Source organism: Culex quinquefasciatus, chromosome 3, assembly GCF_015732765.1.
Source record: "Culex quinquefasciatus strain JHB chromosome 3, VPISU_Cqui_1.0_pri_paternal, whole genome shotgun sequence".
Taxonomy (NCBI): Eukaryota; Metazoa; Arthropoda; class Insecta; order Diptera; family Culicidae; genus Culex; species Culex quinquefasciatus.
This window is the reverse complement of record NC_051863.1, coordinates 114,092,420-114,108,074: the sequence shown is the minus strand read 5'-3', so window position 1 is coordinate 114,108,074 and position 15,655 is coordinate 114,092,420. Positions and strand designations below refer to the sequence as shown.

Here is a 15,655-nt window from a genome sequence, read left to right as displayed (position 1 = left end):
GCGTCTAATTTTACATAAAAGTCCCTTTGACACCAAATTTCTATTTCATCACCGTTTCAGGCTGCAAATTATTGAAAAACACCTCTTTTTTCGCATGTTCAAAAATGGAAGGGGTCGTACCGCCCCTCCGTCACGAGATATAAAAAAACGGACCTCGGATTCATGACCAGGGACAAAAGTTACCCCTAAGGACAAAGTTTCACGCAAATCGAAGAGGGGTCGGGGCAACTTTTCCCGATTTCGTGTGAGTTGGTAGAGAATTACCCAACTATTCAAAGGGGCGAAAACTTGGACGTAAACAGTCTATCTTCCTTGCTCTAGTGACAGTTAACGTTGAATAAATATGGGATAGGCTGATTGTTTACATCAAATGTTTCGCTTTGTTGAAAAACATAATTTAAATTAATTAAAAAATGACAGAAAATAATATATTGAACACAAACAAAAAAAATCAGTTGTTTAAGTCGGAAATTACAAAATAATACATAAATTAAACATTTTTCTTCAAATTCTTTGTTATTCTAAAAATCTTCAAACTCATGTTCATGCTCGTAAATTACAAAATTTTACATACATGGAAAATTTCTTCAAATTCTTTGTTATTCTAAAAATCTTCAAAACTGATTGACCTTCCCGAGGGTGTGTGAGCCGAGCTATTTTTAGCTTCGCGGTGATGACGTCAATGAACTGGCCTTCGTTTTTTTCGGGAAATTGGCCTACTCTTCTCGAGAGAAAATTATTCTAGCTGAGAGAGGGAGAGAGTAAGGTGAGGATGATGGGAGGGAGGGGATGCTTCTGATTACAGTTTTTCATTGTTGTTTATGTTGCTTAGCTGATCAAACTTGTTTTTATTTCTATGAAATTGTAGTTATTTCTGATATTTTTTTTATCAATAAGAAAGTGTAGCAGGACTTTTCAATCGTGAACGCTCAAAAAAATACCCATTCTTGTGTTAGTATGCAATATGCCGTATCAGCCAGCGTGACCTCCGACACTCTTTTGATTTGTTTTTTCTGCAGCAAATCGCTTATGCTTCGTTTTCCAGTAATTAGCATCAAAACTACGCCCGAAAACGGTACACTTTATCAAACTTTCTGTAAGCCAGTTTTCGATTGCAAAATCATAACTCGGCGACAATTTTTTGTCCGTTTACGTATGGCTCAAATCTTGTGAATTTTTGTCCGTTAAACATTTGAAAAAAAAAAACAAATATGAAAAACCGGTTTTCAGAAAATTTAATTTTTGGGAAAAAATGACTTAAAAATCGGCATATTTCCCTTGCGCCTGTTTTTAATGGATAGATCTCATCAATACCTACAACTTTGCCCAAAAACATCAAATCGATAGGGTAATTTTTTTTAAAGAGATACAGATTTTAGAACAAATACGCCTTTTTGCCTTCCTCACATTACTGAGGAAAGGCTATAAAATCACTCGAAAAATGAACTTCTCAATTAGACCTCCTAGACCCACCTTCATGTATACCTATCGACTCAGAATCAAATTCTGAGCAAATGTCTGTGTGTGTGGTGGGATGTTGATCAAAAAATTGTCACTCGATTATCTCGATTTGTCCGTTTTGGCGTCATTCGATCCGTCTTGGGGTCCCATAAGTCGCTATTAAAAATTATGCAGTTTAGTTAAGTACTTCAAAAGTTATGCTAAAAAAACCCGATTTAATCCCACCTGGGGTGAGATAGAGCCTTTCTTACTAAAGAATATAACAATGGTAGAACTTTTTTCAATTCATAACATCGACTTTGTTTATTTATAACGTCAGCACAAAAGAAAGTCTTATGATGAAAGCAAAGTATTATAAATGATATGATTTCCAAAAGAAATAAAAAACGCAATTTTCACCAAAAGAATTAATTCAATTTTACAATATGCTTGTACGTTTGTAATCAAACAAGCGTTTATGACAAACGCGATCATAGCAAGCTTCCCATGCGCCAGTGACAATGCACACCGCGGTTTTGGTTTTTTAGCTTCGGTGAACCGCGTGTGCCGCACGGTGCAGGGAAGCTAGCCTAAGAAGCTTCTAAGAAAGTGACAGAGTCAGAGATAGCTATTTTCAACAACCGCACCACTACACACTCAATCGCGAGAACCTTAGGTAGAAAGCCATTGGCGTCGCCAGCATTGAAAACATTGAAAACGATATAAACGATGAAAGCTTGGAAAGCTCCTATTGGAATCCAATGAACCCTGTTAGATAAACTTACGACAAATGAAGTCTACATTTAGGCGTTTTTAGGAGCGCACGGGAAACAAATTGATTGTAGCCGGATGAATGCCCTATGTCACAAAAGTTTTTAAATAAACATTGGACAGATATGTAAAGACAGACAGGGCAAAAGAAACCGAAAAGCTACGATATCTTACATGTTGTAGAAAACATCGGTAGACAAGCTACTACAAACGAGTATAAGTCGAGCCAGCAAATATATGCGCCAGCATTCTCGCGCCAGTATTCGAAGCTCAACTTGACAACTTGTCGACTTGGCGACGAAGCGTCAAAAATCGATGCAGTGTGATTTTTTGACGATTTTTCCGCTTAAAATTCATGCTGAATCGACATATTTACGAAGATGGAAATGACGTCCTGGCTTAAAGTAAAACCTATACCTTTCTTTAGTAAGAAAGGCAAAACGATTTTAACAAAAGTCCGGAAGATTGTAAAAAGGGTGTTTTTTTTAGAAAAACCGTCATGTTATACATTTTCAGAAAGGTATTTAAAAGACCTTTCCAACGCGTCAAAGACATTGAAGATCTGACAAATCTATCAAAAGTTATAAGCACTTAAATGTTATTTATACGCTTTTTGGAGGCCGGATCTCAGATATGTTGATGAAAACGTTGTCCGAATCTCTCGTGCAACCTATCGTTGGATAGGTATTCAAAAGAGCTTTCCAATGCGTCCAAAACATTGAAGATCTGACAACCTTATCAAAAGTTATGAGCACTCAAGTGTTATTTACGCACTTTTTCGAGGCCGGATCTCAGATATTTAGATGAAAATGCTGTCTGGACCTCTCATGCGACCTATCGTTGGATAAGACCTTTCTAAAGCGTCCAAAACTTTGAAGATCTGACAAACCTATCAAAAGTTATAAGCACTTAAGTGATATTAACGCACTTTGCACTTTTTGCATTTTGGATAGCACCCTTTAAATGTGAGGAAGGCGCCAACCTCCTAAGGGTGGATTAAGTAACTTTTTTTTTGTTAGACAGCTGCTAAAAATTGTATGGTGACTTGTACAAAATGGCTTCTTGGATCGTAGAGAAGGCCCCCACAAAGTTTGAGCCAAAGATAAAAATACAAAAAGAAATCGGCTGATTGTATAGAAAATTGCTCATAATTCGAAAATTGAAAAATTATTTATTAGTGTATGTTCGACTTCTGAAACTATTTATATCGTTTTGAGCTATTTGAAATTTTCTAGAAAACAATTCTGTATGAAGAAATTCTGTAGAAATCGGCTGATTGTATAGAAAATTGCTCATAATTCGAAAATTGAAAAATTATTTATTAGTGTATGTTCGACTTCTGAAACTATTTATATCGTTTTGAGCTATTTGAAATTTTCTAGAAAACAATTCTGTATTTAATTCAAATGCATTATGATGTTAATAATTTTGAAAGGTTTTTTTAATCTGATTGACTGCGAATGAGCTCCTACTCCGTTATTGACAGATCAGCTGAAGTTAAAAAATGAATCAAAAATGATCAGTGGGAGCCAACCATCCGTTCACTGTTTAACCTCTGAAGATCCCTACTTTATTAGTCAATACCGGCGCCCTCCCAAGAAGCCCTGCAGTTCAACGAAAGGGAGGAATGTTAGTCCGATAGTTGAAGCTGCAGACTCATCAAGCACATAGTTTTTCGCTATATACTTGTTTATACCGCTTGAGACCGTTGAATCCACAGCATCTCCTTCAAGCATCACGTGATTATTTTATTTTATTTTTTTGGGTTAGTAGGATAAGGTATTGGCTTTTCGATGCCTCCCGAGCTACGATGCTATGGGGAGGACTTTCATAACAGACCCTTCGGCGAGCCTTCCGAGCAACGATGCTATGGGAAGGTCTTTCTAGTTAACACACAAAATCACTCACACACAGTTATTTTGCTCCACTATTAACTCAACGATCCAAATTGTCAGTGCGTCTTTCGATCATTATATATAAATGGTTTTTTACCGCAAAAATTAAAACCTTATTCGAAAAATTTAAACACAATCCACCGTGCCTTCCGATCAACGATGACAAAGGAAGGGCTTTGAAAGTCACAAAAAATCACTTTTCACTCCGAATATTTTTTACGACCACGCGCTCCCTTTGCCAATTATGCACTCTGAAAGGTTTTTTTAATCTGAAGTTTATTTTTCATGAAAAATGCACAACATAGTTTTTTTTTTACTTATCCTCATTTGAAAATCAACTTATTATGTTTCGAGAAAAACACCGATATTTGTTTAATTTCTTTGTACCCTCTCGTCATTCATTTTCATTTCGTATACATTTATTTATTTAAAAATTTTTAAATGATTTTCAAAATGTCTATTAGGGTGGTCCAAATGCAAGCTTTCTGATTGACCCATCACTCGGCTAAATTCCAAATTTGAGCTCATTCTGACCACGGGAACCCCTCGCTTGAAGTTTGTATGGGAAAATCGGCAAAATGTATGGAGAAAGGCAACTGTTTCAGTTCTTACCTGTGAATTGCGCAATAGTCGTCTAATCTTTATCAATTCTTAGATGTAGAACATTCATTAAATTTGAAACAACTTTCCCGAAAAAACAATATTTTTAAGGATTTTTTGCTGAAAAGTTATTAGCTTCTGAAAATGACCATTTTTGCGCAGGGGCTAACTAGAAAAAATATATTTGCAAACTGTGGTGTCTTCGGAAAAGTTGTTCAAACTTTCATGAAGGTCCTACATCTGAGTACAGTCCAGACTCGATTATCCGAAGCCTCGATTATCCGAAGTTTCGATTATCTGAAGGTTTGTATGGGACTTCGGATAATCGAATCACGAACATTTTTTTTCTTTATTTTTCTTCTAAACATCAAGTTCGAGTTCTGCAACCCCATTTTAGTCAAATTTTAATAGTTGATTGCCTTTTAAATAATAATATGCATTTTTTCAATATTTCAACACCACCATATTGGCCGCCATCTTGGATTTAAAAGTTTTAAATCACTTTAACGTAGTTTAGGGGTCATACTTAAGCTCGACAAGAAAAAATTAGGCAGCGAACTTTTTTTTTTGTCGTGATTCGACTATCCGAAGTGAAATTTTTCCGAGGCCTTCGGATAATCGAGTCTGGACTGTATTGATATAGATTGAACGACCATTGCAGGTAAAAAACTGAAACAGTTGCTTTTCTCCATAAATTTTGACGATTTTTCCCATACAAACTTCAAGCGATTAGAGGGAGGGGTTCCCGTGGAATTTGGAATTTAGCGTAGTGATGGGTCAATCTTTGATTTCAGGAGGTAGCCCCGAGAAAGCCCGGATTTGTACCACCTTAATGTCTATCAATTATTTGTGAGGTTTAGATGTAATTTCCTCCATTTTTCTGAACCTGTCTACAGGCACATGATTTCCAGTTTTAATAGTTTTCATCTTAAATCGTCGCTGCACTTGGCTTGCACAGTTGGTTAAATCTCTCTTAAATGGAGCCAACCTTTTACAATGTTACCAAATTTCTATATTGAGATTAATCGTCCCAATTTTTGCACAACTTTTTCTTTTAAACGAGATCTGTTTTTGAAAAGTAAAGTCAATTTTACATAACTACCCATAACATTAGATAGTGTTGCCAGATCAGTTATAATTTACCTCATTAGAAATCTTTGAGTCATATCTTGTTTATAATGCATAATTTTAACTTAAACTTGCACTCTATGTTTGACACTTCAGCCAAATACTTTCGCCAAACTTTTTTTAACCGAATTATTCTCAGGGCCTGATTTCCTTGGTGTACAGATCACGAATCCCACATAAGATCTTGGTTAGTTGTGACAGGAGCTGACGCTCCTACTTTGAAGTTTAAATGGAATTTAACTCGTAAAATCTGTGCTTTGATTTGCTTGCTATTTTGAGTATCTTAACATTTTTTTTTTAATTTTTCAAAAACTTCATGACCTCATAGGTCTTGTTTCAGAGAATAATTTTGCCGAAAAGTGCGAAGAGAACCTCCACTATGAAGATTGCAACAGCATCTTAACATTTTTTTCAACATTTTTTAAACATTTTTTTAACTCTAGAAATTCCTCACCTTGTTGTTTTGTTATGATAACAAACATGGCCAAACCACCATTCATTAAAATGTTGCACCACACTCGGCTCAATCAAGCCTACACTTTATCTATCACCACAGAAAAAAAAGTTGTTTTATGATCATTTATCCACATCTCCCCATCCTAGAAGAGGACAAACAATTCCGCCGAAGTCCTAAAATAGAATCCAATTTTGGTTCACCAACAATTTCCCCAGAAACCATTTGCAACAGCCAACTGCTGTTGGGAGAGGCTCTAGATTGGCATTATTCAAATCCCCAAACCCAGGTGCCGCCGCTGCACGAATGACGTCACTCTCACGCGGTTCCCGACCTATTTTGGGGGGGGGGGCACCAGGAACGGGAATGGAATTTTCCACCGATCGACAAAAACCTGGAGCAGGCACCCTCCTGCTGGTGGGAAAGTTGGCACCAGGACAGAAAACAGGAACCGAAGGCTCAATGAACTGCGCAGATGCTCACAATTTTTGCAGCCGCCATCCAACCACCGCCAGGAGGACCTGCTTCCGTACTCCAAGAGCAAATGAAAATCAATGAAAATTTAGGTCAGCCCATTCATGAGCAAAGACATGAATGAAACGTTCGCTTCATTGTGAAAATTTAATTTGAGTTTTTTTTTTTTAATTCGACATTATACTTGACTTTTTTTATCATTGAAATTGATCGCACTATCGCGTTGTGAAAAAATACGAGCAAAAAAAAAAACAATTTCTACCAATTTTACCCTGAAAAAAAATCCATGCAAATGAGTTATAATAAGTTGGCTATTAGTCTAATACCTTTCCCTTCATGTTTTGTCTTCTTCCAGATATCCCGTCAAAGTATTGACGCCTGCAAAGACTACTTCCGTGACGATCTGCTAAAGTCGGACTGGGCGCTGATGGTGGAGCTGAAGAAAACGTTCCAGATTCTGTAGTGTGCTGGCCGCCGCCGCCGCCCCGCGATGGATGATTTGTTTTTTTCGACCTTTTCACACGGTAAATTCGTTTTATTTTTAAACAACAACATTGTTTTGCATCGAGTCCGATCCAATTAAGTGAAAGCAGCAGCAGACGGTTTCTTAGTTTTTAGATTAGATATCTTTTCCAATTGTTTGTTTTGCTTTCTTTCTTCTTTTTTGTTTCGTTTCGTTTCGTTTCGATTAGCCAACCAATTGTAATTTTTACTTAAAATCACAACATTGTCTAGGTATTTAATCAATTGTTTGACATCAGTTTGATTCGGGGAGAAACTTTGCGGAGTTTGTTTCGTTGGTAGATGGTAGAATGATTGCAGGAGAGGACATTGTGATTGCCCCTTCCCCAAGCGGAACGGTTGGGTGAACGTGATTGTAAAGTTTCTAAAGGTGAAGAATGATGAGTAAAATCTTGTAATAAAAGAAACAATTTAAACAAAAGTGGCGAGAGGTACGTTTTGTCGAAAGAAACTTCCCCTTAAAATTATGATACAAGTGAGGCTGACGGCATGCCCATACCTTTACTCGCTATCTGCCTGTGGATGTGCTGTCCACGTCACCGTTATTGCCATCAACTAAGCATAATAAGGATGTACTTCGTTTACGCGATTCGAAACAACTACCGGTGCGCCACACACAACTGCCACGGACAGAGTGAGTTGGTCGCAGCAGAACAGCCTTAGCCTGTTAGTGAGTGAGGGTCATCTGGGAAGAACAGTGCAGTGCGGTTTGTCCTAATTATCCTATGTTAGAGAAGTTTCCTCAGAAAAATATTTAGATTACCTTTTCTTGACTTCAACAATTTAAAAATTATAAATAAAAAAATCATTGGATCTGAAAAAAACTAAAGCGAAAAAAATGTTGACAAAAAAACAGAAATTATCCATCAAAATTACCGTTTCTAAATCTTGGCGATAGCTTTGTTTTGGCACAATTATCTCTGTTTCTCAAAGTTATCACGAGGACTGACAATTGTTTTGAACAGCAAAGTTCTTTAGTAGACTTGTTTTTATTTGAAAATACCCTTTATGCCATAAAGGAGAAAAGCTCGGAACTTAACCTCAAAGGTAAACAACGGAATGAACTTTTTTGACAGGTGTCAGTTCCGGCACTTAGCAATTAAAATTATAATTTTGTTCCGGTTGTTCCGTTTCGCATGGACACAAACACTCCTGGTCATGGGGCAAGGACACGGCCACGGGAATGGCCAGGAACAGACACCTACACGGCCAGGGACACGAAAACGGCCAGAACAAGGGCAGGAGTCCGGACAAGGACACGGCCTAGAGCACGGCCATGGGAACGATCAGGAACAGGCAACTACGTGGTCAGGTGCACGTATACGAACACGGCCAGAAGCACGGACAAGCACACGGGCACTAATACGAAAAAAAAACTCGGATTATGACGTTTCGCGTAATCGGAAGCAAATTCAAATTCAAAAAAATGCTAAGTCCCGATTTGACACCTGTCAAACCACTCAAATGGCACTCACAAAATGAATACTGAGTTCTTTGAGTTCATTTGCTACGTCACGGTTTTCTTGCCTATTGAGGAGAAAATCGTGACGTCAGAAATGAACTCAAATCACTCAAAGTTCATTTTGTGAGTGACTTTAACATTTTAGTCTAGTTTGACAGCTACTTCGTTCCCAGGTTTTCTGCGGGAGAGAAAAGGAGGCGAATACTTTATGAAATTCATACCTGTCAAAATTCCTAGCCTCAAAATTTTATCGCGAGTTGCTTTTCTCCTTTAGGGCTGGTATGCTCTTCAAAAGAAAGGGGGTCAAGAAACAGCTTTACGAACGACAGAACAAAAGAGAGGGAATGTTTTCGTGGGGCTTTTCTTCACCCTCTCTGGCTTGCTTTCGCTACCGCTGCTGCCCATTTAAAATTTTTCTTGACCGATTACTTCCGAAGTGCGTACCTTACATTATAGAGGAGAAAATCAACTCGCGAAAAAATTTTTAGACTGGGAATTTGACAGGTATGATTTTCATAAAGTATTCGCCTCCTTTTCTCTACCATAGAAAACTGGGGACAATGTAGCTGTCAAACTAGGACAAACTGTTAAAGTCACTCTCAAAATGAACTTTGAGTGATTTGAGTTCCTGACGACACGATTTTCTCCTCTTATAGAAACCTTGTTTGACAGCTACATTGTCCCCAGTTTTCTGTGGGAGAGAAAAAGAGCCGAATACTTTATGAAAATGATACCTGTCAAAATTCCTAGCCTCAAAATTTTGCCGCGTCTTGCTTTTCTCCTCTATAGCGTCGTGAAAGTACTTTTTTTTCCTGTCAATCTTGAACGACGAAACAGCCTACTTTTCTGTACCCAAAAATCACAGAATCGAATAGTAATCCTTTTGCCTTTTCAAAACAAATCTGGAGTTTTTTTTTTTAAATAAAAGGTCCAATAAACCAAATTTCCAGTTTTTGCTTTTTGGGTGTTTTTGAAACCGCCTTGAGTTTAACAGATTTTTTGACCATGTTTCTCTATGGCTCAACAGTTGCGGGTTTTTGTCCCCTAAAACATCAAAAAATCTCAAAAATAAAAAAAATACGTATTTTAAGACATTGAGTTTTTGTGAAAAAAAAAAATTACAAAAAAATCTGCAATTTTTTTCCGGTTACCTATTTTTCTCAATAGTCCTCAACAATACCTACAACTTTGCCGAAGACACCAAATTGATCAGAAAATTCATTCAAAAGTTACAGTTATTCGAATATTTACGTACCATTTTTGTATGGACAGCTGCCAAAATTGTATGGAGACTTGTATGGGTGAACCAATGACACAAAATAGCTTATTTGGTCATAGGTAAGGCCCACACAAAGTTTGAGCCAAATAAAAAAATACAAATAAAATCCATTTCCGGTTTTGGTTGGATCAGCAGCTGGTGCAACGCATTGCCTCCCGAAACCAGCAGAAAAATTTCCTGATTGATTTTGGAATCCGGCAGCTCTTCCTAAACCAGCGAATATTCGCAAATTCTAGCGGAACTAATCCTTCAACCAGCGAAAAATTTTACTACAACAGAAGATATTTTTACTGATTCTATCAAATATGACTGGTTTCCAAACCAGTGAAAATATGAGCGATTGCAGGTAATTTGCAGGCTGAGTTTTTTCGTCAGTTTAAGCGAATTTTATCGCGGTTTAGGGATGGATCCCATTTCATACAAGCTCAATTTGGAAATTTCCCGATATTTGTTGTCTAGACATGGGACGCTCATGAAAAAGTTTTTTTGTTTTCAATTTTCATTGACACAATACCACTTCATTGATATTCCAACCGGAGTGTCCCCCCAATTTCGTTCAAGGAGATTCCACACAGAGACACCGCCCTTTTTATGGGAAAGGAATTTGTGATGGCCTCCGCGCTCGTTATAGATCCGTCAGTGATTGTTTCAGTAAATCTGAGTTGCATTGTTAATTGGATTTTGGTCAACCGCGGCAAATTTTCTTGAAATATTTCGTCGAACTATCAAAAATTGATCGCCGTGGATCCCGGTTGATCATATTCTACCACAGTTTTTTGTGCGATCAAGTGGTCCAGATCGCAAAATTAAGTGGAAAATAGAAATATTGTGAAGTTTTGGAGCTTTGGTGTCTTCAGAAGAGTTGTTGTAAATGAAAGAGGCAACTTTTGATATGGTTGAAAATTAGGTTGATTCACGATTAGGGTAATTTTGAAAATCTAACTTTTCAAGAATATTTTTGGGATTTTTTTGTCTTCTAGAAAGTTGGTGGGCTTGCCAATCCAAGCAACTTTGTCGAAGACACCAAAATTTTATCATGCAATTTATGCCTCTATGACCAAATTTATAGAAAGCATCTGAGCAAACCTTAAAAAACAGTTCTTTGAACGAACAGTTTTATTTTTTGACATGTCAATTTGGACTTAAGGGTCAAAAGTTACAGCCATTTTAAAGTAAAAAGATGCAAATTTAAAACTCAACTATCTCGAAAAGGCGCAAGCCAACCTTGAAACGCCAGGTTGCATTTGAGAGAGGAGATCCAGCACTACAAACCCTAAAAAATGTCAGGGGTGTTTTTCTTTTAACTCGAGATATCTTCATTTAAAAAAGTCTAATTTTCAAGGGAAACCCATATGCGACCACCCTAACGAAATTCGAAAATTGTCCAAATATATGTTTTTCCATGTAATTTTGTCTGCTGAATCTGAATCCGCCCTCAGAGTTGAGCCAATGTTTAAATAAACCGATGCAGACGGGCATCGGCACTCAATAGGGTAGAGGACCCAGTTTTCGCACTGCTCCAGTTTTCGCCCACCTACTGGATTTAATCTGTATTTAGCAAATTTAAACCATTTTTGGTTGAATTTATTGTGCAGGTTTACTTATTCATTTATTTCTAGTACTAATTGAAACTTTCCTTATGAATTTATATTGTTTATTAAGTATTTATAAGCTTACCAAAAAAAAAGCCTTACTGCAGCTGCCATATTTTTGTCAATTTTGACTACAGCGGATAATAAACAACTCATTTTGTCCGAAAATAATGTAAATGAATAATTCATTAGTTTACTGGATGTCTGAATTTCATTAGAATCTATTGATTTACCTGTTTTAAACGTTTACCAAAGGTTATTTCAATAAAATAATGTGGGCGATTTCTGGGGTCATGAAAAAACATGCGATCCAATTTTCGTCCAGGATGAAATCTAGTATTGTGTTTTCAAATTTTATCTAGAACCAGTTTTCGTTTACCATAAAATATTATCTAATCGTAGCGAAATGTGCTCGAAAATATATTTGTAACATTCTAGATTATTTTTTAAAGGTTAAATAATCATTTTTATTACTTTCATTCATTAGGGAGTTTTGGTTTAAACAGGTTTAAACATCAGTTCAAAAATTAACCTAAGCTAAGATATGGGACACCTAGTTCAAATGTAGTAAATGTTTACTGGTACAGAGGAGAACATATTAAGCAGAGGATGGAAAAGTAGTTACATATGTGCTTTAATAGTTTCATTAAGAGGTACTCGAAGTTTTATATTGAGTCAATTCGGGAGCGAATGACACATAGGGTTTAAGCTCCCCTAACAAAATCAACAACAACATGGAGCTAATTGTAACTGTGTGCCCTTTTCTTGGGTGAATAGGGACATGAGTTCTATCACAAATTTTGATTAGGTCATATTTTTTAGTTAGAGTGAGTACATGTTTTGGTTTTAGTTAGAATATACAAAGAACCTCAAAATTAGTAGGATATCTGTAATGAAAACATCTAGGGGTTTTTTTTTAACTTCAATTTATTTTACGACAAAAAATGTGCACATCAATGAAATTGAGCTTCGGGAACATGTTGTGCATCAATAGGAGACCATATTTGCTTAGCTTTGTGTCATAATTTCATTTGATTTCTTGATTTTTGTCGTGGGCGAAAACTGTTTCCAAGGGTGGGCGAAAATTGGATTTAGGGGGGCGAAAATAGGTTCTTCAGAGCACTTTACTAAAACGCAAAATTTTATCAAAAATGAACAAGTGAATGATAAAAACCTTGTGGAAACTTAAAATCAAATAGTTAATCATCGTTCTACAACAAATTGAACCAAAAACCATAAATTGTCATTCAATTCTCATCAAATTTCCTAAATTGCCACTATAAAGTGGGCGATTTCTGGGTCCTCTACCCTAGCACTTGACAGTTTTTCTAAGGCCATGGCTTGGAAAAGGCACCATATCAATTTGTTTTGTGCTTAAAGTATGTTTTTCCATTGCACTATGAGGTTCTGAACGACCGAAACCTTTATCTTCACTTATTCGCTAGTTTTAGTGATGAAGTGCTATTTGAGTGCTAAATAGCACATTTAGCAATTGAAATTTTTGTGATATTCAAATCACTATTAATTTTTTGCTAATCCAAACTGCATAGTGAACAACGATTATTAAAAGCATCGAACTAAAGCTTGTTTTGATGCACAGTGAGCAAAGATTCACTCTGCCGGTTTACGAAGGCATTCATCTCAAAATGTGGTGAAGTGCTATTGAGTGCCGATGCACGTCTGTTTCCATGTAATATTCTCATTTTATCCCGCGGTTAACCAAAATCAAACTAAAAAAATGCAACTCTGATGTTTCCCTGGAATATGGGGCTCTATAATTGATTTGTTTTCGTAAGTCGACTCAATCGTAATTTCGCAGCAGTACCTAATCGAGAGCCTGGATTTCCAATTTACGATTGCAACGTGCGATGATTTTTTAATCAAAGGATACAGAAGGGGATGTTGGATGAAGATTGTGCCAAAATTGACGTTATTTTTCTTGTTAGTTATTTTTCTAGGTATTACAATATATTTCAATACCTGCTCATCCATTCTAAGCTCTGAGTGTACACGCTCGAATCAAACAAGCAGATTCGTTTGAATTCTGCTGTTTCTACACCGGCCTCTCTGAATAGTATGATAAGCTCTAGGCAGCAGCCGCGCGGTCGGGTCGAGGATTTGGTCATCAACATAATTCTCGCTCAACCGGTTCCTCATCTGCCCTGTGCGGCGCGCGGCCCGGCATCTGACCGATCCGCGATCCTACCCTACGACGATCATGATGATGATGATGATGATGGAACCTCCTCGCCGTGGAAGCAGGCAGAGGTCAAATTAGCGCAATAAAGTGGTTGAATTGTCACAACCGACGCTGCTGACGTTGCTGCTGCGGCTGTGGTTATAAAAAAAGGGGTATTCTTCAATTGTGGTGATAAGCGAAAATTATTTGCACTGACAAGCTGCGAAACATTCGGCATATTTGTGTGGCCTCGACCGGCTTTCCGAGAGCAGAGAGCTTGTTTTGAGGGTTTGAAGAATTCACGCCCTTATTGTAGCCTAGACCACAATTGATTCTGTCGACCAAAAACAATCGAACTAATTTTGATAAAAAGAGAGGCATTTACCGACTCTACCACACAAGATTAGATTAATGTTTTATGATCTGCACGCGTCCAACCCATATATCGTTGATCGGTCTTAACGGAGCTTTGGTCATTAGATGCACAGTTGCAACGAATTTTCGCTGCGTTGCACTTCTATGTAGTCCACAGAAAGAGACTACCAGTCAGAAATAGTAGTTTATGCAACAAGTTGTGAAAAGAGGATTTTTTCAGCACGAGTCGTACATTTATCCAACGAGGTTCACCGAGTTGGATAAATACGAAGAGTGATGAAAAAATCAAGTTTTGCAACGAGTTCCATACAACGTTTTTTGCAATTACGAAAACACCCTTTGAACAGAATTATAGGATAAATGTCCATGCATTGAGTCAATGAATCGTTTAATTAAAAAAATGTTGAAAAGTATAACTTTTTGAAACAAGTGCTGAAAAGTTCAACTTTTCAGCATCCATTTCAGTGCTGAAAAGTAGAACTTTTCAGCATTTGTTTTGAAAAGGGTTACTATTCGATTCTGTTATTTTTGGTACAGAAAAGTAGGCTGTTTCGTCGTTCAAGAATGACAGGAAAAGTAATTAGTTTCACGACGGAATTGCAAAAAAAAACATTTCGCGATTACTTCGTGTGATTACTCCTGTCATGCTCATCAATTACTTGAGATCACAGCTAGGAGGGATAATATCAGGGAACAAGGAACGCCGGAAGTGTAGCACATATCCGTTATCGTAACTGCTCAAAGATTCAAGAAGTGAGCAAATCTCTATGAAATCTGCTGGTTTCAACCTGTTTTATTTTTTTTAATTTATTTTTTATTTGCCTAAAACTTTTGTGTGTCATTGGTTCACCCATACAAGTCTCCATGCAGTTTTGGCAGCTATCCATACAAAAATGGCAAGTAAATATTCTCTTCAAAAAAATATTTTGAAAATTTAGGAATCAAGATCAACAGTTTAAAAGGGAGTCATATTGAATGTTTGGTCCTTTTGAAATGTTAGTCTTGATTCTATAATTTTCGAAATATTTTTTTCGAAGGGATCAGAATATTCCACGAAATGTTCATATATTACCATTGAAAATCGTTTAGTTGCTAAGATATCCCTTGCAGACGGTTATAACAAAATTAATAATACTTCAATAACAAATCCTGTTAAAATAACAAAAAGTGTTATTTTTTTATCCTGAACTTCAACTTCAAGAAGAAAAAATAATATCAGGTTCTGATAAACAACAAGATTTGGTATTGAAGTGATATTATATTGAAAATGCTGCAAATAAGAGGAAATGTTATACACCCAAAATTCAGAGTCGAGATAATCGTTCTCTCAAAATTTATTGAGGGCTCAGTGCCAAAATCGATAGAATAATGGTACCAACTCACACCATCATAACAAATGAGTTCATTCGTTAGTTGAATCAATAAATCTCCAACAAGTGTCATACATCAACTTCTGACTTTTCCTTGGTCACCAAGCTGTGGTG

At 36.9% G+C, this 15,655-nt stretch overlaps 1 protein-coding gene across 1 annotated transcript in view; it reads left to right on the top strand.

The window, feature by feature from the left end:
* The window catches only part of LOC6041011 (eukaryotic translation initiation factor 5B), a 195,771-nt gene extending 188,066 nt beyond the window's left edge, over positions 1–7,705 (top strand). The window contains 1 exon segment of the mRNA XM_038259671.1: positions 7,118–7,705. Within this exon segment, the coding sequence (XP_038115599.1) occupies positions 7,118–7,225 (108 nt within the window). The 3' untranslated portion in view covers positions 7,226–7,705.
* Positions 7,706–15,655: the final 7,950 nt, after the last annotated feature.